This window comes from Leuresthes tenuis, unplaced genomic scaffold (genome assembly GCF_036924035.1).
Source record: "Leuresthes tenuis unplaced genomic scaffold, fLeuTen1.0.hap1 SCAF_13, whole genome shotgun sequence".
Taxonomy (NCBI): domain Eukaryota; kingdom Metazoa; phylum Chordata; class Actinopteri; order Atheriniformes; family Atherinopsidae; genus Leuresthes; species Leuresthes tenuis.
The window spans coordinates 30,594,825-30,619,612 of NW_027325367.1; the positions used below are offsets into that span (position 1 = coordinate 30,594,825).

General features: G+C 41.8%; 1 protein-coding gene across 1 annotated transcript; it reads left to right on the forward strand.

The window, feature by feature from the left end:
• The first annotated feature begins 1,095 nt into the window (after positions 1-1,095).
• On the forward strand, positions 1,096-21,841 carry cfap206 (cilia and flagella associated protein 206). The gene is made up of 12 exons (XM_072362729.1): positions 1,096-1,249; positions 1,518-1,601; positions 7,897-7,987; positions 8,662-8,850; positions 9,300-9,440; positions 10,144-10,355; positions 17,007-17,126; positions 18,667-18,865; positions 19,011-19,151; positions 19,834-20,027; positions 20,311-20,454; positions 20,791-21,841. Exons 1-12 carry the CDS (start codon positions 1,142-1,144, stop codon positions 21,010-21,012), a joined length of 1,845 nt encoding a protein of 614 aa, XP_072218830.1. The 5' UTR covers positions 1,096-1,141; the 3' UTR covers positions 21,013-21,841.
• Positions 21,842-24,788: the final 2,947 nt, after the last annotated feature.

Here is a 24,788-nt window from a genome sequence, read left to right on the forward strand (position 1 = left end):
GAACTGCCTCTCTGAAAGCACAGGTTTGTCATGTGATGTAAAGCTTAGCTCTTTTATGGAAATTTGACTGTACGGTTTGAACTGCAGTGTGAACCTTTTATGTTGTGAACTGCTTAATCTGCTTTTTTGTCACTGGCTAATTTGTCATTTGGGTTGTGTATGGATGAAATTATTTATCAAAATCATGCCATAGTTGTTTGTTTTTTCAAATAAATATTTTGATCATTCTCTTTTTGACCTAAGGTTTAAGAGTAATTTTTTTTTTCAATGTAATGTGAACCTATGCTCAAGTATTTTCAGTTGCAGAAGCTAGCTGTGCTGTGTATGTAGTGTCTCATGTTGCACATAGCAGACTGTGGCTCAAACTGTTCTCACTGGCGAACATTTAAGTCTCAGAACTAAATCACTACAGCAAACGTGTAGTAAGATGAGCACAGGTGGCTTTAAAGGAAAAAGCTGACTACTGAGAATTGAGTGCCCAATTTTAAACAGGAATGCATGGAAATAATGATATTGGCAGAAAATATAAAGTTGATTTGTTGGGTTTTAATTAAGTGCCAGAACTCTCAAATTTCATGAGTAACCTCGGTTATACAAAGAGGTATGGAACTCTGAGTAATTTCAACAAGTCCAATAACTGAATTGGAATGTGAACTTCAAAGCGACTGTAAAGCGTCTTGAGTCACGTTTTGATGTAGCCTATGAATAAAACTTTATCGACTAAATTATTTTCAGTCGAGAAAAAAAGATTATGGCAAGCTGCTGCAAAAAAACCCCTCAAATGTTCTCTTAAAATCACGCAGATATTACTAAATATTGTGAATATGTTAAATGTGCGATCGCCAACAAGTTTACTTATGAATGATCGTATTTCTGATTCTAATTGACCACTTATCTTTGGGTTTGTTCCATGGCTATTCTGGAAACATTTCGTTTATTATTTGTAGAATCTAATCACTTATAAAAAAAAGAATCCAGGATGTAACAGCCTAACCGTAACCCTCAGTGTTTAACGACTGCGCACTCCAGAAGAGACGTGATGTAACGCATTCTTGTTGGGGGTCAGTCGTTACCGTGGCAACCGCGTATCAACAGGATACCTTTTCGGCATTATTATCGAGCACTGCACTCTCTTGTCAGTATGTCTCGGATTCACGCAGAAAGCGTGATTAAAAACATCATTCGGGAAATAGTGCAGGCGTGTGCTGAGAAGGGACATGCTGCGTCGGACACTCTGGCAGCTTTTATGGTCGGTAAACCCAAGTAACCAGGTGATCGCCAAGTTTACGCGAGCTAGTTAATGGGCAGCTATACAGTAGTTTAATCATATAAGTTTAGTCCACAAATGGTCACTGTACGTCTTTCTTACTGATTCTTAACAAGTTCTATTTCAATTAAACAAATGTGTAAAATATATATTTCTTCTGGCTATTCAGTTCGTCTCGAACACTAGACTCCTTTCTAGATTTTGAAAGCAGCGCTTTATCTAAGATTGAATAATTTTTTCCCCTCCTTAGGTGAAAGCTGTGGTGTTGGATCCAAGAAATGGCTTTAATGTTGATCGCACTCTAACCAAACAAGATGTCCATAAACTTGAAGAGGTTAGTTACTTTAATGTAGTTTTAATAGCTGTGCATTTTAACGTTACAGTCTATGAAATGATATTCTCAATTATTGTAGTTGTGTATATAGATTTCAACATTTTTTTAGAATATAGAAATATGAGGAATTTGTTTTATTAACAATGTTTTACTTTCCATATACAAGTTAAGTAGGGCGTGGTTGACACCGTGGATCAGAGCAAGAGGGTTCATGGTTCAAATCCTGGCTGAGGCCTTTCTGTGTGGAGTTCGCATGTTCTCCCCGTGTATGCGTGGGTTCACTGCGGGTACTCCAGCTTCCTCCCACCATCCAAAAACATGCATGTTAGGTTAACTGGTGTCTCTAAACTGTCACGAGGAGTGAGTGTGTGCGTGCATGGTTGTTTGTGTCTGTGTGGCCCTGTGATGGACTGGCGACCCGTCCAGGGTGTACCACCTCTCACCCAATGGCAGCTGGAAAAGGTTCCAGCCCCCCCGTGACCCTGAGTTGGATTAAGCGGGTATAGAAAATGGATGGAAGTTCTTAAGTACTTAATATGTACTCCTTATAACTGCCAAGTACAAACTAAATGGGGAAAAAATCTGACAGAGAAATACTTTAATCTCTGTTGGTAAAAAAATATGTTTTGAATTAGTTGTATTTTTAAAACAAAAAAAGATGGGACAATAGCAAAAAAGTTGTCCATACATTAAATAAAAGGCATGGTGAAATATATATATCTATAAAGTATAAATAAAGAATCTGAGAAAGGCTGACAAACTCCTAATTGTGGAGGGACAAACTCTTTTAGTGAGTTGTAGCTCTGTGAAAAAGTGGTTTAAAAATTAAAGAAAAAAGTCTGTACACATCGGACAAGACCAAAACAATTACTGATTGGCCATAATATTCATCCCTGAGGGAAAAATGAAGCAGAAACGGACTGATTTGAAGATTTGCAGGTCAGCAAAGTTTTTTTTTTTTATCTGTTGTTTTGTTTGTTTTTACCGTCTCATCATAATTGGACTACAATGAATAGGATTATAATTCCCTTGAACTGAACTGTACCTTTGAAGTGCCTTGAGATGACATTTGGCACTTTATAAGTAAAATAGAGTTGAACTGATTTTAGATCATCACAACTTTGTCAAATGCAAAATTCAACCATAAAACATATGAAAACAAACATGACCTAAATCAGTGCTGCCTTCTTTGATCCAGAGCTCATTTCAGATAGGTGGAGGTGTATTATGGCACATTGCACATATAACTTGCTCTTCTGTGCAGGCCCTGTTAATGTTGAATGGTATATACAGATTTTTTGGAATATTGCATATTTTATAGGGAAGCCTGCTGTAATATATGCAGGCTGTACACATATTAAAACAGAATGACTCGATTGTAAAGACTACATGGGCTACTACTATTCCAGACCTGTGAAAATACTTGGAACATTGTCACAGTTTAGTCATCCAACCATCAGTAATTTTCCATTGATCCTGCTTCTGCCCCACTCAGCCTGTCAGCCACACACACCTCATCAGTTCACTCCACTCACCTGTGCACACAGCTGCCTCTCATCACATGCAATCAGCCCAGCATATAGTCACCAGCTCCACACTCTATCCTTTGCCAGATTGTTCTTTGCCATGCATGTCTTTCCAGCTTTCTCATGCCAGCTTTACCGGTACCGACCTCGCCTGTCCCTGATTCCGTGCTTCGTCTTCCTCCTGGTAATTCAACCCAGCCTTCTGTCCCTGACCAAGAACTTTGCCTCTCCTCTCTTGATTCCTGTTTGCCGGTTTCTAAACCGTTTGTCTGTCTGCCATAGTCTCAGTAAAGCCTTGAACTTTTTACCACTGTCTTCTGACTCCTTTGTACTACAATTGGGTCCATACACCACCCGTTACAGTACAATCTGGCCAGACATGGACCCAGCAGGACCACCCTCACCACAGGATCGGTTTGAGAGGATTGAGACTGCGCTCATGGAGCAACAGCAGAGAATGGAGGAGGCTGATGCATACGCCAGACAAGCTGCAGAGGCCAACACCAATACCTTTGCAGCCCTCTCCGCCCACTTGCAACAGCTGATGTCCACTCGCCCTTCTGCAGTTCCAGTCCCCACACCGGAAACTCCTGCTCCAGCTCTGCCACAGCCCAGAATGATCTCCGAGCCCAGAGTGGGAACCCCTGAGCGATATGATGGAAACCCTGAACTCTGCGGTTCATTCCTGACCTCCTGCTCCTTACTCTTCGGCCTGCAGCCATACACGTTCGCCACTGAGGAGGCCAGGGTGGCATACGTAGTTCGCAACCTGACCGGCAGAGCTCTCCTCTGGGGAACAGCAGAGTGGGAGAGGCGGACTTCTGTCTGTGCATCATTCCAGGCCTTCTCTGAAGAACTACGCAAGGTGTTCGGGTTGGGTGCTTCCGGACCTGATGCCGCCCGTGATCTGCTCTCCCTGCGCCAAGGGAACCAGTCAGTGGCTGACTTCTCCATCGACTTCCGGACCAGGACCCGTCGAAGCGACTGGAACACTGCGGCTCTGCGTGATGCTTTTCTGCATAATTTGGCAGACTACATCAAGGATGAACTGGTTTCCTATCCTCTACCTTCCACACTGGACAGTCTCATTGAACTTACTGTTCGGCTGGACCTCCGCATACAGGCCCGGAGAAGGGAGAGGAGACAGAACACTCCTGGTCGTCTCGACCCAGCCCGCTGGCCAGGTTACTCATCTGCTTCCGGTTCCTCTTTACCCGTTATGGATAATGGTGTAGAGTCTGAGCCCATGCAGGTGGGCCGCACCAAGCTTGCATCCGAAGAGCGAGAGCGCCGCCATAAGGGGAATCTGTGTATGTACTGTGGACAAACTGGACATTTTATCTCCCGCTGCCCATTAAAAGACAGGGCTTCACCAGTGAGTGAGGAAGTCCTCGTGAGTCACATGGCAGCAAAGTCTTCCTCCTCAAGCTTACGTCCTCTGTTCCAAGTCAAGCTCCTCCTTCCTGGTGGTGCACACACCCTGCCCACTTTTATAGACTCTGGTGCAGATGCCAACATTATAGCCGAGAGCTTAGCCATACAACTCTGACTTAAGAAGATTCCACTTGACACCCCAATTCCTGCCAAAGCCCTTGATGGCCATCTTCTGGAGACTGTCACTCACCAGACTTCTCCTGTCCACATGCTATTTTCCGGTAACCACCATGAGACCATCCAGTTTCACCTCTTGTCATCTTCCAACATTCCACTGATCTTAGGCTACCCTTGGCTACGTCGACACAGCCCCCACATCGACTGGGCCACAGGGGGCATCCTCGGTTGGAAGAACTCCTGCCACCAGGTCTGCCTTAAAGAGGCCTCTGTACCCCAGCAGACAACGCACTCTAGTTCCTGCCCTGACTTGTCCAGAGTTCCTGCCGACTACCATGACTTCCGGGAGGTGTTCAGTAAGACTAAGGCGACTTCATGGCCCCCTCATCGGCCTTATGACTGTTCCATTGACCTGATGCCTGGCACTTCACCTCCCAAGGGGCGTTTGTACTCCCTGTCTGTTCCTGAACGGGAGTTCATGGAGTCTTACATCAATGACTCCCTGGCTGCCGGTATTGTCCGACCCTCGTCGTCTCCTGCTGGGGCAGGATTTTTCTTTGTAGAGAAGAAGGACAAGACCCTGCGCCCCTGCATTGATTACAGGGGACTTAATGACATTACTATAAAGAACCGGTACCCTCTTCCCCTCATTTCCTCAGCCTTTGAGTTACTTCAAGGAGCCATAATCTTCACCAAGTTCGACCTCCGTAACGCCTACCACCTTGTCCGCATCCGAGAGGGGGATGAATTGAAGACTGCTTTTAACATGCCCACCGGACATTATGAATATTTGGTGATGCCATTCGGCCTCACCAATGCCCCGGCAGTTTTCCAGGCCTTGGTCAACGACCTCCTCAGAGACATGATCGGCAAATATGTTTTCGTCTATTTGGACGACATCCTCATTTTTTCCAAGTCCCGCGAAGAACATATCCACCATGTCCAGACGGTCCTCCAACGCTTGCTGGAGAACTCCCTTTTCGTGAAGGCCGAAAAGTGTGAGTTTCCCTCACAGACTGTGTCCTTCCTGGGTTACATTGTGACTTAGGGTCACCTGGAGATGGATCCTGCCAAAGTGGACGCAGTTAGGTGCTGGCCAGTCCCTGAAACCCGTAAGAAGCTGCAGCAGTTCCTGGGCTTTGCCAATTTTTACAGGCGCTTCATCCGGATCTATAGCTCCATCGCTGCCCCTCTCACAGCCCTGACATCCTCCAAGACTTCCTTCCGATGGTCCCATTCTGCAGATACAGCCTTTCAGACCCTGAGGGACCGCTTCAGTTCTGCACCCATCCTCCAAGTTCCTGACGCCGAACGGCAGTTCATCATAGAGATGGATGCATCTGACATGGGTGTAGGGGCTGTGTTGTCCCAGCGAGCAGCCAGTGACCAGAAGATCCACCCATGTGCTATTTTTCTCTCGGCGTCTTTCCCCAGCCGATTGAAATTATGACATTGGTAACCGGGAACTCCTCGCTGTTAAACTGGCCCTGGAGGAGTGGCGGCACTGGCTGGAGGGAACCAGCTGGTTTGGACGGACCACAAGAACCTGGAGTACATTCGAACCACAAAGAGACTCAATTCTCGACAGGCACGATGGGCCCTCTTCTTCACTAGGTTCAATTTCACCCTCTCCTACAGACCCGGCTCCCGCAACGTCAAACCGGACGCTCTGTCACGTCAGTTCCAGAGGAAGGATGATGGCACCAGTGCTCCTGACACCATCCTCTGTCCCCGTGTGTTGTGGCATCCCTGACTTGGGAAATTGAGGAGAAAGTGAGAGCTGCCACAGAGGGTCAGCCTGGTCCAAGTGCCTGCCCTACTGGTTGTTTATTCGTGCCTGCAGCTCTGAGGTCGGATGTACTCCAGTGGGCCCATGGTTCTAAGTTGACCTGCCAACCTGGGATCCAGAGAACCCGGGAGGTCCTTCTACAACGTTTCTGGTGGGCCACGTTACAGGAGGACACCCGGGAGTATTTCAAAGCCTGCAATCAGAACAAAACATCGCGTCAAGCACCATCCGGCCTGCAGCCTCTCCCAGTGCCACATCGCCCCTGGTCCCACATTTCAGTGGACTTTGTGACAGGCCTGCCACCATCGAATGAGAAGACGGCTATTCTTACCATTGTGGACCGCTTCTGTAAGATGGCACACTTTGTGTCCTTGCCTAAGCTCCCGTCAGCTAAAGAGACAGCCCAGCTGCTCCTCAACCACGTCTTTCGCCTTCATGGGATTCCTGTTGATGTGGTCTCGGACAGAGGGCCCCAGTTTTCACCAGTGTTCTGGCGGGAGTTCTGCAGCCTCTTGGGAGCCATGGCCAGTTTGTCATCCAGGTACCACCCGCAATCTAATGGCCAGACTGAGAGAAAGAACCAAGAAATGGAGACGGCCCTCCGGTGTATGGTGTCACAGAACCCATCCTCTTGGTCCCAGCATCTGTTGTGGGTGGAATATGCCCACAACACCCTTACCAGCTCTGCCACCGGTTTGTCTCCTTTCCAGTGTGTCTACGGTTACCAGCCTCCTCTCTTCCCAGCCCTGGAAGGGGAGGCCTCTTGCCCTTCAGTTCAAGCCTTCATCCGTCGCTGTCGTCGGACCTGGAGCCATGCTAGGGCCTCCCTCCTGAAGGCGGCAGACCGATACTCCTCAGCAGCCAACCGTCATCGCTCTCAAGCTCCACAATATCAGGTGGGCCAGAAGGTTTGGCTCTCCACCCGTGACCTTCCTCTGCGTGTGGAATCCAACAAGCTGGCTCCCAAGTTTGTTGGGCCCTTCGCTATCGAGAAGGTCATCAATCCTGTGGCAGTCCGGCTCAAAGTCCCTCGGTTTATGCGGGTGCACCCGCATAAATGTTCCATGACATTCCAACATTTTTACTTCAAAACTAGAATTGTTTTCTTAAATTTCCAGAAAAAGTGTCACCAAAAGTAGAGACGATGCAGTAATGGTGGAAAATATGTCTTTGCCCGAACTTTTTCCAAAAACAGTTTCTGGCAATGATTTCAAAATAAGCATAAAAACTTAAATGAGGTCATTTTCAACATCTGACATCTTGTTTTCAACTTTCTTATTTCTTATGCAGCATTTTGAAACAGGATAAGATGCAGTAACACCAAAACAGGTGTTATTAGAGAATGTAGACTGTTCATTATGGCTGATAAAGCTCAGAGTTCAGTGATATCAGGTCTGTTTCTTGTCTTTCTCTGCCACCTGTCTTACAGCTCTGTCTTAGTAAACTAATGGAGAAGTCCAGCCCATCACTAGACACAATCAAAATGCAAGAGTATTTTGAGATGAATTATACCTCTCGACGTAAGTAATTTAGAGAACACTTTAGTTTTTTTTACATCAAACTAATTCATTCCTGGGTTTTGTCTGCTCCAGATTTTTAGTGCAGAGCATGCGCTTATTGTTGTAGCCCTTTGAGACTGAGTAGTACTGGCTAAAAGTCTTTTTGAATAGCTGCCTTGATGCTCATCATGTGGCCATATTAAGCTTACTGGAGCACTGGTTTCTGTACAAGATTTTGTATAAAATTGTGTTAATTTATTTAGAAAAAATTCTTGTCTTCCACCAAACATGGATTTCCAAACATGCATTGAAAAAGTTGAACTGATTTTAAATCTAGTGTTGTTTAGACAATAAACTATATTTGTATCTACACCAGTGTTTCTCAATCCTGGTCCTCAAGGCACACCGCCCTACATATTTTGCATGAGGACCAGGATTGAGAAACACTGATCCACACCTATGTATATACATCTGATATATGTATACCTGTAGAACAGTGTGACACCGCTGGTAGGACTGAGTCAATCACATTGCTGTGTCAGTTAAATCTCTGCATGGACATAAACAAAATGCAAACCCCCCCCCCCCCCCCCCCCAAAAACAAATCTAGTACTGCATAGTTCTAAGTTTATTTTATAGAAGAACATTTCTCTTATTATTCAACTCTCATGACCATTTTGTCAATGTTTTTGCAGGTGAGTATGTCGAGGAAATCCATCGTATGCTTGAGGCCAAGCTGAGCCCGTTGAGCCGAGAGATTACAGACAATAGACTGAAAATCAGGAGTGACTTAGACGTTCTATACCATAAAATTGTCACCTATATTCTGCTGCGATCTTCTATGGGTTCACCTTCTGATGTCAACACTGTGCAGGAAGCTACAGGTTTCACTTTCACTTTCAATATTTTGAGTCCGTATGGTTATGGCCAAAGTGCAAGTGATTGAATTGCCAGAATTCTGCATCATCCATTTAAGAAATCAGAAATTATATTCCAGTGTTTCAGGCAAGATTTCTACCATATCTTTAAGATTCTTCTAAAGGAAATAAGTCAATTTGTAAACTAAATTACATTTGAAATGAACTGGAACACATAGGAGCTAACATTAGCAACTGATCTTGAGACCCATTCATAAAGATCAGTATCTAAATCTGAGCAAAATTTAACTTGGTTTAAATATCTGGTATTTTAAGGAAAGTGCAGGTTATTATATTGGCAGCTTAGTCAATATGATTATGGAAGAGATGCGTTGTAGCATAGTAATAACAATGATACGCAATTACATGTTGTCATTATGATAATGGTAAACTATCTGAACCTTCTCTTGTCCCAGCTGCTCTCCAGAGCATCTTCCCCCAGACTGAACTTGGAGCCTTCATGGTACTGGTAAAGAAAGATAAGGAACTGCAGCTTAGTGAGCTCACTATGATTGTCACGGGGATCCGACTCTTCAATAAAGCAAAAAAAGAATTAAGTAAAGCTTTTCTCTATTTTATGTTGAAATAGTAGTTGAGGAAAGGTTGTTTACTACTGCTAAGTGAGCAGGTGTACATTGATCAGCCAGCTTGAAAACATTCAGTTAAAAGTTTCTTAAATTACCTGGAAAAAAAGATTAAACTAATCAGTTGCTTTTCTTTAAAAAAAAATATATTTAAAAAGTGTCACATGTGGTGTCTACAATATTTGAAAATATTTTGAAAGACTTGCTTGAAAGCTCCATAGATTTCTACAAATTAGTCAGCAATTACTTGTCTGTGGGAGGAAGGATTGTTTTCATGTCACCTGTTTCTAGTAATTTTAACATATACAATTTAACAGTTACTTGATGGTTTGGTCAACAGAAAAAAATGGAGCAACTATGTTTTCGTAAAATTACTAGCTGTGCATTTTCTCAAAATCACAGTTCCATACCTAGCAAGCCTAAGGAATTATTGCTGAAACTTGCAGGGCTGGGCTAACTTTTTAGGACTGGAGTTCAGGAACAAGATGTATTTAAGCATTAGTATTCAGACATTAAGGATTCTTTTGAGTTCAGATTATGGGTCTTTATAATTTGACAGTTCAGTCAGTTAGTTATGTTTATGCTACACCAAGTGTAAAGTAAACACTATCATCCTTTATTCTCCTTCTTCACTTATGATAAATACTTTTTACTCCATTTCACATTCTCTTGGCAGTGCCTTCATTACTTACAGAAGTGCTTCCAGTCACCAGTAAAAGCATCAAAAACGAAATGAGTGTTACACAGAGTTTGGCATGGAAATACACAGCTGTGCTGGAGAATCTAATGGACTCTGACAATCAGCCAGGACCTTATGAGTGCATCACCTTGTTCAAAGAGGCTCTCTACAACGTCAGACAGCATGAAGTTTTCCTCAAAATCTTACTGGTGAGTTAGCAGTAGCTAGTAATTATGACAATAAACTAGGGATGCAGCGATCCAGCTATTTTGATTCCAATACCGATTCCGATATCTGGATTTTGCATATCGGTCATTACCCGATACCGATCTGATACCGTTGTTGGATTTACAAACTTCAGGCTTCAGGTTTGACTTAAATATAACTAAACTTATCCTAAAATTAAACAAAATAATAGATATAAATATAAGGAATGAACCATTGTTTTTTTTTTTAAATAAAATATGTGAAACGGTGAACCAGCTGAAAATAATATGAAATAAATTTAGATAAATAAAACAGAACACTGAAACAGAATAAATAGGAATAAGTAATGAATTGAACAATTTAATTTAAACACAACAGAATAACAATAAAAAACAGAAACACTCACTGAAGGGCTGGGCTGTGCGTGGCTGAGCTGGACAGGACAGTTTAGGGGCTGGGAAGGGCAGGACCTGCTTGGGCTGGACTGAGCTCAATGGCATATTGTGGCCAGATAGGTAGAAGAACACAAGCTGATTAATTCACCTGCAGCTTTTTAGAGATTAAACGCGGGCTGGATAGCTTCATTTTGGAAGATGAATGTAGGTCTCATATATGAAAATAAACATCTGTGGAAGCTACGTTAACTTATTTGATTGAAAAGCCTAAAATGTAAACAGCATCCGACAGTGTGCAGAAAAACAGACAACAAGCATGCTAGATTTTCCCTTTTTTTAAGGGGGGTGGGGACCCGCAGTAGTTAGAGCAGTCTCTCACATAACCTGTGTGATTCCTCTGTGATTTTTTTTTTATGTACTTGTTGAGAAGCGTTAACAAAAAAAAAAGAATTAAAATTGAAAAATGGATCGGCTGTACTTTCCGATAACCGATCCATATATTTTGTCAATATCAGCACCGATATCCAATCCAAATATCGGATCGGTGCATCCCCACAATAAACTGTAATTTTTTCTTGCACTGTTGCAAACCAATATAACTGTGATGATAATGATAATAATAATAAAAAAAAATTGCTTTTCAAAACTCAAAGCATTGCCTTCCGGTCCAGCTTCCTCTTTATCATGACGGACTGGAGCAGCGCCCTCTTTTCAGCTGACTAAGCCCCAATCCGTCTGTCAATCTCTGTCCAACCTGCCATCACTTGTGAGCAAGATACCCAGATACTTAAACTCCTCCGCCTGAGGCAGGGACTCATCCCCAACTAGGAGAGAAAATTCCACCTTTTTCCAACTGAGAGACATTGCCTTGGTTTTGGAAGAGCTGATGCTCATCCTGGCTGCTTCACACACAAGAAGCCAATAGAACCACATGATTCGCAAAAAGCACAGATACAACCCTGAGGTTTCCTTTTTTTTTTTTTTTTTTTTTTTTCTTTTCTTTTTTTCCCCCATTGTCCTGTTCAGCATTATGGCAGCAGAATTGTAGTCTGAATACCTTTTATGCCAAACAGATTTGCTTTGCCAAGGGAAGCTTTATAAATGTAAAGCTCCCCTTGATGCCCATTTATTTATTTCTGTTTACAATATATAACATGTAATAGAACTGAACCGGACCGGGGGACAAGGAAAGAAGAAGAGGAAAGAAGAGGAAACAGAACAAAAATAGAAACAAAAACCAGACAACCAGCTGCTACACCTGTAAAAAACAAAACAGACAACAATCCATGGTCTCTGTTGCGAATCCAGCCTTAGCGCCACCAGGAGCACCTGAAAGCAGAGAAAAAACAAACACACCAACAAACAAAAACAAGCACAAGTAGCAGCAATCGCATACAACACAACTGTGGATATAGATGACCTGAGACGACATGATAATACATCAACTGCTTAGTGTGCATGCTACTGGACTAATGAATGTGTGTTGTGTGTGAGAACATGCAACACCCATGGCACAGGACCTACATGATATCCGTGCTTAGTTATGAGTGTATAAGTGTACAGGGCCACAATCCACAGCCCCCCCCAAGCAATCAGAAGCAGGCAGAGAGGGCCACAAGACCCAGGCCACCAGCAGCCCCCACGGAGCACAGAACCCAGGAAGCCCACCGCAGGGGCAACCACGCATCCACCCAGAAGACTGCATAGGAAGCCCCCGGACAGAGCCCCCATAAGCATAGGGCAGAGGCTTCCCGGGAGCCAGGGGCAACAGCCCACAGACCCCGCCAGGCCCCAGCCGCCCAGACATGGGCCGTGCACCGGACCCGGGCCCCAAGAGCTCGAGCGCCCCCAAACCCCCCGGCAGAGGCCCCACCCAATACCCGGGAGGGCCAAGCGCCCCAGACAGCCAAACAGTGGGTCAGCGCCTGCCCCAGCGCCCCTGGCCAAGTGCCCTGGGAGTCAAGACGTGCCCACAGGTGGGTGAAGTCGCGAGCAGCGGGGAGAGGCAACGCCGCCCCCCCATCGGGAGAAGCACAGGCAGGCCAGGCGACAGCAAGTCCCAGACCCAGGCCCAATCATCACCACACACACTTTCACGTCCCATACATCCACACCTCAACACCTCCTCAGCCCTGAGGTTTCCAACCCAAATGACCTCCTCTCCATGACTATACTTTGAGATCCTGTCCTTGAAAAATCACAGGATCGGTGGGGCAGCCCTTGGGGATTCCAAAATATTATAAACAAATTCGACCTAATGCCCAGAATGTGGACACGGCTCTTGCTTTGGTTATACAGGGACCGGATAGCCATACTCCCTCAGCACCCCCCACATAATCCCAAAGGGAACACGGTTGTAAGCCTTGTCCAAGTCTTCAATGTCTACTGAATGGTCAAATTGCCATGATCCCCTCAGTAACCCTGCAAGGGTTTGGCGCATGTTTGGCGCATACAAACAAACAACAGTCAGAACATTCCCTCCTGCGACTTGTAGCCGCAGTGAGGCGACCTTCTCGTTCACCGGGGAGAACACAGAGGTGCTCAGACAGGGGCTTGAGTCCATACCCTTTCCAGGAGTTTGGTTTCAGAGCCAACGTTGTGTGTGGAGGTAAGCCCAAATATACCTAGTTGGTACCGCTTCACCTCACAGACCAGCTCAGAATTCTAGTTTTTGCCTACTGCCCAGTTCACACTGCACCTGACCTCGATATCATACCCCCCACCCCCCGCTCCCGGCCTGGCTGCAGAGTGGTGCCTTGTCCAGACAGGGGAAACCGGGCTCTTGTTGTCTGGTACTGCTCTGTTACGGTCTTTGAATTGCTCTTGGTCTGACCCCTCCCCTGAGACCAACTTGACATGGGAGACCCCTACCCGACCTGACAACACAGCTCTCAGGATCATGGCGATATTCAAACCGATTCTACAGCTTTGTTGGAACAACCTATGGTCACGAGATCTGGGTAGTGACCCCAAGAACAAGATTGTGGATATAAGCAGATTAAATGGGTTTCCTTTGGAGAATGACTGGGCTTAGCCTTAGAGATAGAGTGAGGAGCTCGGCCATCCGAAGGGATTTCAGAGTAGAGCCATTGTTCCTCCATATCAAAAAGAGCCAGCTGACGTGGTTTTGGATAGAATGACATCTGGTCGCCTCCCTTTGGAGGTTTTCTGTGCACGTCCTACTGGGGCAGACTCAGGGCTTGCTGGAGAGATTATATATCCCTTCTGGCCAGGGAATGCTTCAAGATACCCCAGCAGGAGCTGGAGAGTGTCACTGGGGAGAGGAATGTCTGAGTTTCTCTCTTAAACCTGTTGCCTCCGCGACCTAAGCTTGTATAAGCGGAAGACAATGGATGGCTGGATGGATGCTTTTCAAAAGCAAGTCAAAAGCCTTAACAAAGACATAGGTATTACAGAGAGTAACCCAGCATTGTTTAATAACCAGATAGTGTAGATATATAAAATCCTAATAGGCCCTTCAATGATAGTATTTCTGATTTAAGCTAAAGACCATAAGTTACTCACTGGCCAATGTGGTTAGAGAAGATTGTAAAGTAAATTTTTAAACACACTTTGAGTCAGCATGAAGTATCTAGATTAGGAACAATGTGCTTTTTCCTCTTGATTATGACCATAAATGTTGCAACTGAGTTTTGCACATGTCATCAATAGATTTGACTAAGAAAAGACCAAAGTTTATTGCAGAAATCAAGCCATGAAGAAACATAAATTAATGCATATTTCTGAAATATTTCTAGGATGACACAAGCAAAACTGGACTTATTTCATAGTGTGCTGCTCAAAAAACAAGTTGCCATCTAACGAAACACCAGAGGCTTAACTTTGCAAATTTGAGTGAGGCCAAATTCTTGAATTCAATTCAATTCAATTTTAATTTATATAGCGCCAAATTACAACAATTGTCATCTCAAGGCACTTAAATAATATAGTTCAATTCAAGCCAATTGGAATTCAATTCACTGTAATTATAATCCAATTCATCCATATAGAGGATACCTGTTGGAACAGGGAAACACAAGTTTATGACCACAATAATGTCACATGTACATAATATAATTTGAGAAATTAAACGGGGGGGGGGGGGGGGGGGGTAAAAGAGAGCAAAGTGAGGAAAGGTGTGACAGATGAGGTCCCCCAGCAGTCTAAGCCTATAGCAGCTTAACTATTGGATGCTTCAGGATTACTTAAGCCATCCCTAACTATAAATTTATCAAAAGGAAAGTTTTAAGCCTAATCTTAAAAGTGGAAAGGGTGTCTGCTTCCCGGACAGTTACTGGCAGCTTATTCCACAAGAGAGGGGCCTGATAACTGAAGGCTCTACCTCCCATTCTACTTTTAGAAACGCTGGGAACAACAAGTAAACCTGCAGTTTGGGAGCGAAGTGCTCTGTTAGGAAAATATCTTACAATGAGATCTTTAAGATATGATGGAGCTCGGTCATTAAGAGCTTCATATGTGAGGAGAAAAATCTTAAATTTTATTCTGAATTTACCAGGGAGCCAATGAAGAGAAGCTGAAACTGGAGAAACATGATCTCTCCTGTTAGTTCTCATCAGAACTCTGGCTGCAGCATTTTGGATCAGCTGGAGGCTTTTCAGAGAATATGTGCGACAGCCCAATAATAAGGAATTACAGTAGTCCAATCTTGAAGTAACAAATGCATGAACTAGTTTCTCTGCATCACCCTGAGACAGGATGCTCCTGATTTTAGCAATGTTACGAATGTGAAAGAAGGCAGTCCTAGAAACCTGTTTTATATGTGCATCAAATGATACATTCTGGTCAAAAATAACTCCAAGGTTCCTCACTATAGAACTAGAAGCCAAGGAATTACCATCTAGAGTAACTATATAACTAGACAATTTCTCCCTAAAGCGCTCAGGTCCAAAGAGAACAACTTCAGTTTTGTCTGAATTTAAAAGCAGACAGTTCTGAGTCATCCAGGTCTTTATGTCTTTAAGACAGGCTTGTGGTCTGACCAACCTATTGGTTTCATCTGGTTTCATAGATAAGTACAGCTGAGTATCATCAGCATTGCAATGGAAATTTATGCCATGCTGTCTAATAATGTTACCTAATGGAAGCATGTACAAAGTAAAAAGACTTGGTCCAAGCACAGAACCCTGAGGAACTCCATGACTTACTCCAATGTGTGAGGAAGATTCTTCATTTACAAGAACAAACTGGAATCTATCAGATAGATATGACTTAAACCAGCCTAATGCAGTTCCTTTAATCCCAATAACATGTTCAAGTCTCTGTAACAGAATGTTGTGATCGATCGTATCAAATGCAGCACTGAGATCCAACAGGACAGGCACAGAAACAAGTCCGCTATCAGAGGCTAAGAGGAGATCATTGGTAACTTTCACCAGTGCTGTTTCTGTGCTATGATGCACTCTGAATCCTGACTGAAACTCTTCAAACAGATTATTTCTATGTAAATGATCACAAAGTTGAGCTGCAACTATTTTTTCAAGAACTTTAGACAAAAAAGGTAGATTGGATATAGGTTGATAATTAGCCAACACTTCTGAATCAAGAGTAGGTTTTTTAAGTAAAGGTTTAATTACAGCAACCTTAAAACTCTGAGGTACATATCCTGTCAACAAAGACCGATTGATCAAATCCAATATGGAAGTGTCAATTAAGGGGAAAACCTCCTTGAACAGTCTGGTTGGGATTGGGTCTAACATACAAGTTGATGGTTTAGAAGAGACTATTGCTGTTGTTAGCTCAGAGAGATTAATTGGGCAGAAGCAGTCTAAATACAAATCAGGTTCTAAAGATACTTCTAAAGCTGCTCTACTTGATGATACATCAGTGATAATAGTGGGAATGATTCCATTAATCTTCTCTCTGATATAAACAATTTTATTGATAAAGAATGTTTGTTATTATTATAATGATTTATTATTATTATTTTCATCAGAATTGGATATCTAAATTAAATTTAATTCCAAATAAAAAGTTTTCTTTCCTCACAACATTCACTCTGCTTCTCGTGATTATTTTCTGTTTGGAGAAGATTTCACAGCCACGTTTAGTTTAAAATTAATGACTTGCTTTTTTTGTGGTTAAAGCTACAGTCAGAAAATATGTTGCCTTCCACAAACCTTGCACCCCAATCTATCTATTTACAGCCTATCAAATGAAAGAAGGCAGGCTAATTAATGTATTATGTTATTTAATAAAATGTTGAACAAAGGCTAAATATGTTTTTTTCTTATCCTCCAGACTGATGCATGTTTATGTGTCAAGCATGTTGAAATCCTACAAACTGAGCTCTCATCTCAGTTGAAGATGCTTAAAGAAACTATAAAGCCACAGACAGCTGCACCAACTACAACAGTCTATGTAAGTGTGTTGATCATGGACTCAATATTTCAACTTGTCATGTCTTGTTGCTTTTAAAGGAATAGTTTTATGGAAAATTTGAAAACCGTGCCACCCTAGAGGCAGGCAGCTAGCTCCAGTAGCTCTGGACATACTGTCTCATTTTTGCAACTTGTTGATTATCAGACTTTTGCATGATTCTTGGGGAATTTTTCTTTGTTGGTTTTTTATGTTGTGCTGGTGGAAGGACTTCTACTGGTAATTGGCATTTTTTTCCCATCTGTTATGACACACTGGGAGTTAACCTGTGTTACCTGCTGATGCTGACACTGTGTGCTAAGTTGATGGCAACCTCTGAAGATTTCTGCCACACCTCTTTTTGCTACACTTCAACTTTCTAAATATTTGTCAGCTAATTTATATGTAATATATTTTGTTATCTACCTATAACAATAGCGTATATGTAATAAAAATGAACACTGAAGCAATATAATTTCCCTTTGGGGATTTATTAAAGTATGATTGAGTTGAATTGAATTGAATTGAAGATAAAATGGATGGCCTTGATGAAGATGGAGCAGGAGTTTCAAAAAGACAATAATATTTTTTCACCAAGATTTGACTGCAGAACTCGAACGCTCCTGCATTAATCTTCAAGACCATATGGTCAGACAGACTGCAGACAGAGGTAACAGTGAAGGAGGAGGGATTACATCTTGTTAACAACAGATGGTGTAATCTTGGACATGTCAATGTAGAGGAGCATTTCTGCACCTCAGTTGTTGAACTGCTGGCTGTGAGTTTCTGTCCATGTCTGTCCATTGATTTCACGTTTCTTGCCCGTCAACAATGTGTTTGACATCATCATTTAAGTTGTTGGCAAGTTACAAAAACAACACCCTAACCCATTGATGGTGATCTTTGCAGACATCTACCACTCCCCTCACTACACCTCTACTTTATAAATGATTGTCCCTCCTATGTTATTTTGTTTTCTAGCCATCCATTGTTTATATATACCTGCTTATCTAATTTAGGGTCGTCGGGGGGCTGTAGCCTATCCCAGCAGTCATTGGGCAAGAGGCGGTGTACACTCTGGACGGGTCACCAGTCCATCACAGGGCCACACAGAGACAAACGAGACACACAACTATGAACACTCGCAATCATTCCTAAGGACAATTTAGACTAACCAAGTCACCTGACAGTTGGTGGGAGGAAAAACCGGAGTACCCATAGAGAACCACACATACATGGGGACAACTTATAAACCCCTCACAGAAAGGCCCCAGCCGGAAGAAATAGGAAATTTTGAATAATACTTTAACAGGGTTGTACTGTAGATACTAGAACTAAGAGTTGGTAAGTCTTGATTTTCACTGATAAGGGACTCCTCTTGAATCTTTAATGTAGGGTAACATAACACATGCTTCATTGAAATTCTGTAGTAAACACACTTATCAGATCAACATTGAAGACTAATTTTACTCGAAATAAGGTAATTACAAATTTTATTTTAATTTTTTTTCCCCCTCCCTTTCACCCCTCAATTTTCTTTCAGCCTCTATTTAAGGTCCTGTCAAAATTGTGGTCTGGACTCCAGGATGAGGCTGAACTGCTTAATATCCTTGGTAATGTCAAACTCAATCTTCAGCCTTTCCTTGCCTCTCAGGAAAAGTTTTTTTCTGAGGCATATCTGCACAGCCTGTTGGAGACAACAAAAGTAAAGACAGATGAACAGAGAATGTCAGAGTCCTCAGGTATGGCTGATGTCACCCAGAAATACACTACAGTATTGTATGTAAAGTTTCAGTTTTTTAACAAGCCTAACAAAACTGCAGTGAGAGATTGTTTATTTGAGAGTACTGAGCAAAATTGTGTTGCTGTTCTTCACTCTGCTTTCAGATGAGCAGATTGATCAAACTCTGTGGAACACACAGGAATGGCTCATGCCTGAAACAGCAGCTAGCTTTAATGAGTTGCCATTACAGTACAATGGATTCTGTAGTTACATGCTTGTGAAAAGAGATGGCCTTCTGCTTCCAGGTAGTACTCACATGGAAAACCAATGCAATATCATAAATAGCTAATAGATATTTAATTCTTGTTTAGTGATGAATGTTATTCTTGTGTCATATAAGTGATGGTTTTTACCCATATGGCATATGAGTATCTTTATCCATTTTAGTTTGCCATCCACAAGATTAGGCTACATCCCTTATTGATTTCCTGCGCTATGGGGCCGACAACGGGGCACATTGACAGAACGTGCCTATGTTCATCTTGTGTCAATAAGAATTTGTAGAGTTAAGAGGAATTTTCATTATTTTTTAAATTATTATATAAGAATTTCAAATTGAACTGTGACCACAAGAATTGGAATGAAATAGCGTCTTACCAAAAGACAACCGATGTGTATACGATGTTTATACACACCAATCGTTACAAAAATCACCTGAACTTGCCGAGAATGCGAGAAGAAACAAACAATGAGTCAGTAATGGGGTATTGGAGAATGTGCTTTAGTAAATCTGACCAATAATGTTTCTACTTATAACTTGCAGGACTGAAAGGATATTGTGCCAATATCTTGTTGCCAGATACCACAAGGCATCTTTATGCCTGGGTGAAATGGAATTATTGCTCACCTGCAATGGGCAAGCCATGTGTTTATCAAAAATAATGTTTTGTCATGTTTTGAACATTTGACATAATTTGTCTTTTGTAGGTAATCCAGATATTGGAGTCCTGAAACACAAGGACAAGCTCTACGCTTTTAGCTCCAAAGAAGCTGCATTGAAATTTTTATCCTGTCCAGATTACTTTGTTGCTGAAGTGGAAGAAAAAACTAAATACTTTCCTGAACTCATTCAGCTTCTTCAACAAAATCAACAATTTTCCTGTGTCAGTCCATCTTCTGAGGTTAGCATCATCCTTTGGTCAACATCATTCCATGCTCTGTATTTTCTAAAGATTCCCAGGTGCAACTTGCTAAGAAATTCAGAATAAATTTGATGTAACTAGCAGTTTGTAGGATGTAAAACATCTGTGATACCTTCACAGAATGTGATGGTGATATCAAAAATAAAACTAATTCAAACAGCCAGATTATAGTAAATGCACCAACAACCTTTCAGAAACTTCATTGTACTTTACTGATGATATAACAGTAGAAAATAGATTTTTTTTCCATGTGGTTTTGTAGATAAATCAAAAGGGAAAAACATGGGAGGAGCCTGTCACCAAGTGTGACAATGGCACTCAAACTGTCACCCATCCTATGGAGACAAACATCAACAAGACATATGAGTGGAATGAGTGGGAGCTTCGAAGAAAAGCTCTGAAACAAGTGAGCCAAATTAATTCCAATTTGACTTTGTTTTTGTCATGTAAAGTGTCACTATGTATGTATGTATGTATATATATATACGTGTGTATGTACACTACCAGTCAAATGTGTTGGACACACCTTCTTATTTAATGGTTTTTCTCTATTTATATTGTAGATTCTCACTAAAGGCATCAAAACTATGAATTAACACACATGGAGTTATGTAGTAAACAAAAAAGTGTGGAAGGATAGGTTGGAAGGTGTATGTATTTATATGTGTGTATATATATATAGGTTTGTAATATGCAATGTCTGTTTTTGGTTAACTAACACTTTTGTGTTCCTTAATCTTAGGCTGATCTTCAGACCAAAGTCACACATTCTGTGCAGACTGATCTGAGCCAAATGAGACGGCAAAATAGCACTCAGACGTTTTTTTCAAAGAATGCTGCCTGTCAGGTCAAGAGAGACTGTGGGAGTAATGTGCCAAGACCTCAGATCTACTTGGCATGTCTGAGGGGGCAAAAAAAGGAACAAATGGTCAAAACAAACCTGACCAGGTCTATCAATGAATAAGGTGTTCAGAAACATTTAAGAAATTACATCTTTTCTCAAGCAAGTTACTGTTTCATATTATTTTGTTCCAATGTTTCTTGACAGAATCTGCAGGAGCCTGAACGCTACTTTGGGCAATACAACAACATTTGTTTAGGATCTATTACCAACCATATATAATGATCACAATAGTTAATAACTATATCAAAATTGTTTTTTGTTTAAAAACACATCATTTATAGTATCACTAGTCATGTTTCCATCAAAAAGTGATTCGCATCATTTGGAAATTTGCATTAAAAGAAATTTAAATCATGTGTTTCCATCAAAAGTATGGACTTTGGTGACAACTACTAACTCGCTTCCATGTTTGTTGCCATGTTTGTTGTCTTGTGAGTGACCCACAAACATCAGAAGGAGTTGGGGTGAAAGTGTGCTATGTCAGACTTGATGTAAACACAGGTGTTTCCATCCTTTTTCGAATCAACCAAAACGATAATTTAATTTACCAAACACATGCCATGTCTTTTGAAGTCCCAGTCTGGCAGTTATTAAAAAAAGTAAAAGTACCCTCAAAAGCATATGTATTCCATATAATTTTATAATTTGAAAGTTTTGCCTTGGACAAAAAAAACCCTCATGTCTTGAACATGGCATGGGGCATGACTGCACTTTCCTCCACGCTCAGTAAATGAGGATTTGTGAATATGCTAATGTTGCCCTACCCACATCTCTACCCATCAGTTCTGCTAAGTCTGTAAAGATAAAATGGCAAATAAAATTGTGATAAGGGCTGATAACTCTCTGTGTTCTTGTCATGGTGGCACTCGCTGGTACTCCAGTCTCTCCACCTATTACACCTGGCTCTTAGTTCAAGTGTTTCTTTCCTGGTGTATGGAAAGCCAACTGGGTAATAATTTGCAAACTTCATCAACCATTCAAATTGCCACCTGGAATCTATTTAGACCTCCTTGGTGTCTATTAAATGTCATCACAAGCACCACCAGGTATTTAATATGTTCAACTTAAAAGTGTAGTCCCTTCTAATGCTGCCTGACATTAGAAAACTTTCAGTTTAATATTACTTTATTCATTCCTGAAGGGATATTATATTTCTGCAGAAAAAAATATAGTTATTGATAAAAAAAATAGAATAAAATAAAAGTTAAATAGAACAAAAACTGGATTGGGGAGTTGTTTTTGTATCCTGGCAACAACTTAAAAATAAAATTTTATTTGAAGTATGATGAATGAAAACTGATTTGAACTCAGTAGTTTATGATAATTTAGACACATAAATGATTTGTCTATCTTGGGAGAAGCAGAATTCCTGCTATAAAAAAAATCGTATAATGAATTTGACTTGTGAAGGCAAAGTTGTAAGTTGTTTTATATTAACTTGCAAAAATGTCTGTTTTCAAATGCATTGTTAAACTCGATCAAATATAGAAGGCTATATTGGCTACTAAAAACATTTTCCTTTACTTCTCACAGTGTGATTTTAAATGGCTCTAATGGTTAGCAGATAAATGTAGGGATGTGAACGTATCTGATTTCTGAGCCAGTTATCAAGCCATTTGTGTCCGTGTTGCTTAAAATATAAATACAAGGTTGGCTAGCCCTGAGGATTCTATGAGCCTGCACTTATATATAAACTATATTGCCAAAAGTATTCGCTCATCTGCCTTTACACACATATGAACTTAAGTGCTAAGTGCTTAATGTCCTAGATGCTTAAGTACTGTGGCACTGTATGGGAAAGGCATACTCCAGCTCCCAGTATCTAGTCTAGTAGAGGAGTTTAAATGTACTAAAGTTAGGACAGAGCTCCTGTTAGCTGGGAGTAAAGATGTGGTAGTTAGTAAGGTGGTTCCAAACCCAACCAAGGGGAGGAAATGGAATCCAAGAAGGACAGCCTAGGAGGCTCTTAGACATACAGAGATTGTGGTTAATGTTCAAATAAGCCCGGTAGGCTTGGGGCTTGGCCCAGGCAAACCGGTGTGGAGTAAAGCAGGTCCCAAAGAGAAGAGAAAGCTAGTTGTTGAACAGGTTCGTAGACAGGAGGAAATGTTAAGGGGTACAAAGGCAGTGGCTCAGGCTAAGCAGGGACAGTGGTTGAATTGTGAAGTTGTAGAGAAGAAAAAGCTTAGTTGAAAAGAGCTGTTGAGTATGGAGGAAAGGAGTATTAGATTTTTGATAGGGGCAACATATGATGTATTGCCAACTCCCCAGAACCTAAAACTCTGGGTTAATGGATACCCACTATGTTCGTTATGTTCAGGTACTGCATCTCTGAGGCATATTTTGTCAGGCTGTAAGGTTAGTCTGTCAGTAGGCCAGTATACGTAGCAACATAACCAAGTATTAAGAAGCTTAGCTGCATGTATTGAAGATAAACGAAGGCAGGTAAATTTAGGAAGGTCTAAGGTGAAGAGAGTGGCAATTCAGTTTGTTCAAGAGGGGGAGAAAGTTAATTAGACAATAAGGAGGCAAGACAGCTTAGAGGATGCTTGTGATTGGGAGATGCAGGTAGATTTAGGAGGGAAGCTTGTTGTTCCCCAGGAAATAGCCTCTAGAAATCTAAGGCCTGATATAGTCTTGTGATCTACGAGTAGAATGAGAGTCTATTTCATAGAGCTGACTGTTCCTTGGGACGACTTAGTAGTAGAAGCATATGAAAGAAAAAAGCTTAGGTATGTAGAGTTAGGGGAAGAAGCAGAGCAGCGAGGATGGAAAGTTAGGATCTGTCCAGTGGAAGTAGGATATAGAGGATTTGTTGAAAAGTCTGTTGTCTCATTGTTGAGGGAGTTGGGTGTAAGTGGACAGAGTGTGAGGAAAATAGTGAAGGAAATGTCAGATGAGGCAGTAAGGTCCAGTAAGTGGATTTGGATTAGAAGAAGCAATAGTAGCTGGGGGCCCAGCAGGGGGAGCACTTAGGGTAAACAGACTCTTGGAAGAAGCAAGGAAGAATTCAAGGATATATTTAAGTCAAGGGTGTGGCCCATATGAGCCTTTTAAACTTGTATAGAAAGAACTTAGAGAGAGTAAACAGCTTTCGATTCTTAGGAATGATAATGGATTCTAGATTAACATGGAAGGAGCATGTGAAGGGAATTGTAGAGAGAAGTAAGAGAGTATTGAATATTATGAGGTGTGTGGCTGGGTTAGAGTGGGGTGCTGATTTTACATCATGAAAATATATATACATAGCATTAATAAGGTCTAGAATAGATTACGGCAGTGTGGGATATGGATCGGCAGCAAAATCAGTACTCTCGCAATTAGATATAATCCAAACCAGAGCATTAAGAACTTGTCTCGGAGCAATAAAAACAGCACCAATATATTCACTACAGGTTGAAGCAGGAGAAATGCCACTATGGCTCAGAAGAAAACAGCTAATAGCTGGTAACTATAACTATAACTACTGGGTACATTTAAAAGGACACAAAGATGAACATCCAGCAAAGAGAGTTCTGGAGATGTGCTTGAACAACTAATAATACAACATACGGTAATTGGACTTGTATAGCACTTTTCTAGTCAAACTGACCACTCAAAGCGCTTCTAACACTACATGCCACATTCACCCACTCACACTCATATAGCACGTCAAGTGTCTTGCCCAAGGACACTTCGACATGTAGCCCGGGGAAGCTTGAGTCGAACCGCCGACCTTCTGATTGGTGGGAAACTGCTCTTCCTCCTGAGCTACAGCCGCCCTTATGGAATTCAGCCCAACAGTTCTTTGGACAACGATACCAAAATAGATGTTACAAGAAACAAATGTAGACTTA

Bases quoted from the DNA above. Each gene is read 5' to 3' on its own strand.
- cfap206 (XM_072362729.1), top strand. From the start codon at position 1,142: ATGTCTCGGATTCACGCAGAAAGCGTGATTAAAAACATCATTCGGGAA. The intron at 17,127-18,666 runs GTAAGTGTGTTG...ATTTTCTTTCAG, and splicing joins CACCAACTACAACAGTCTAT to CCTCTATTTAAGGTCCTGTC. The intron at 18,866-19,010 runs GTATGGCTGATG...CTCTGCTTTCAG, and splicing joins GAGAATGTCAGAGTCCTCAG to ATGAGCAGATTGATCAAACT.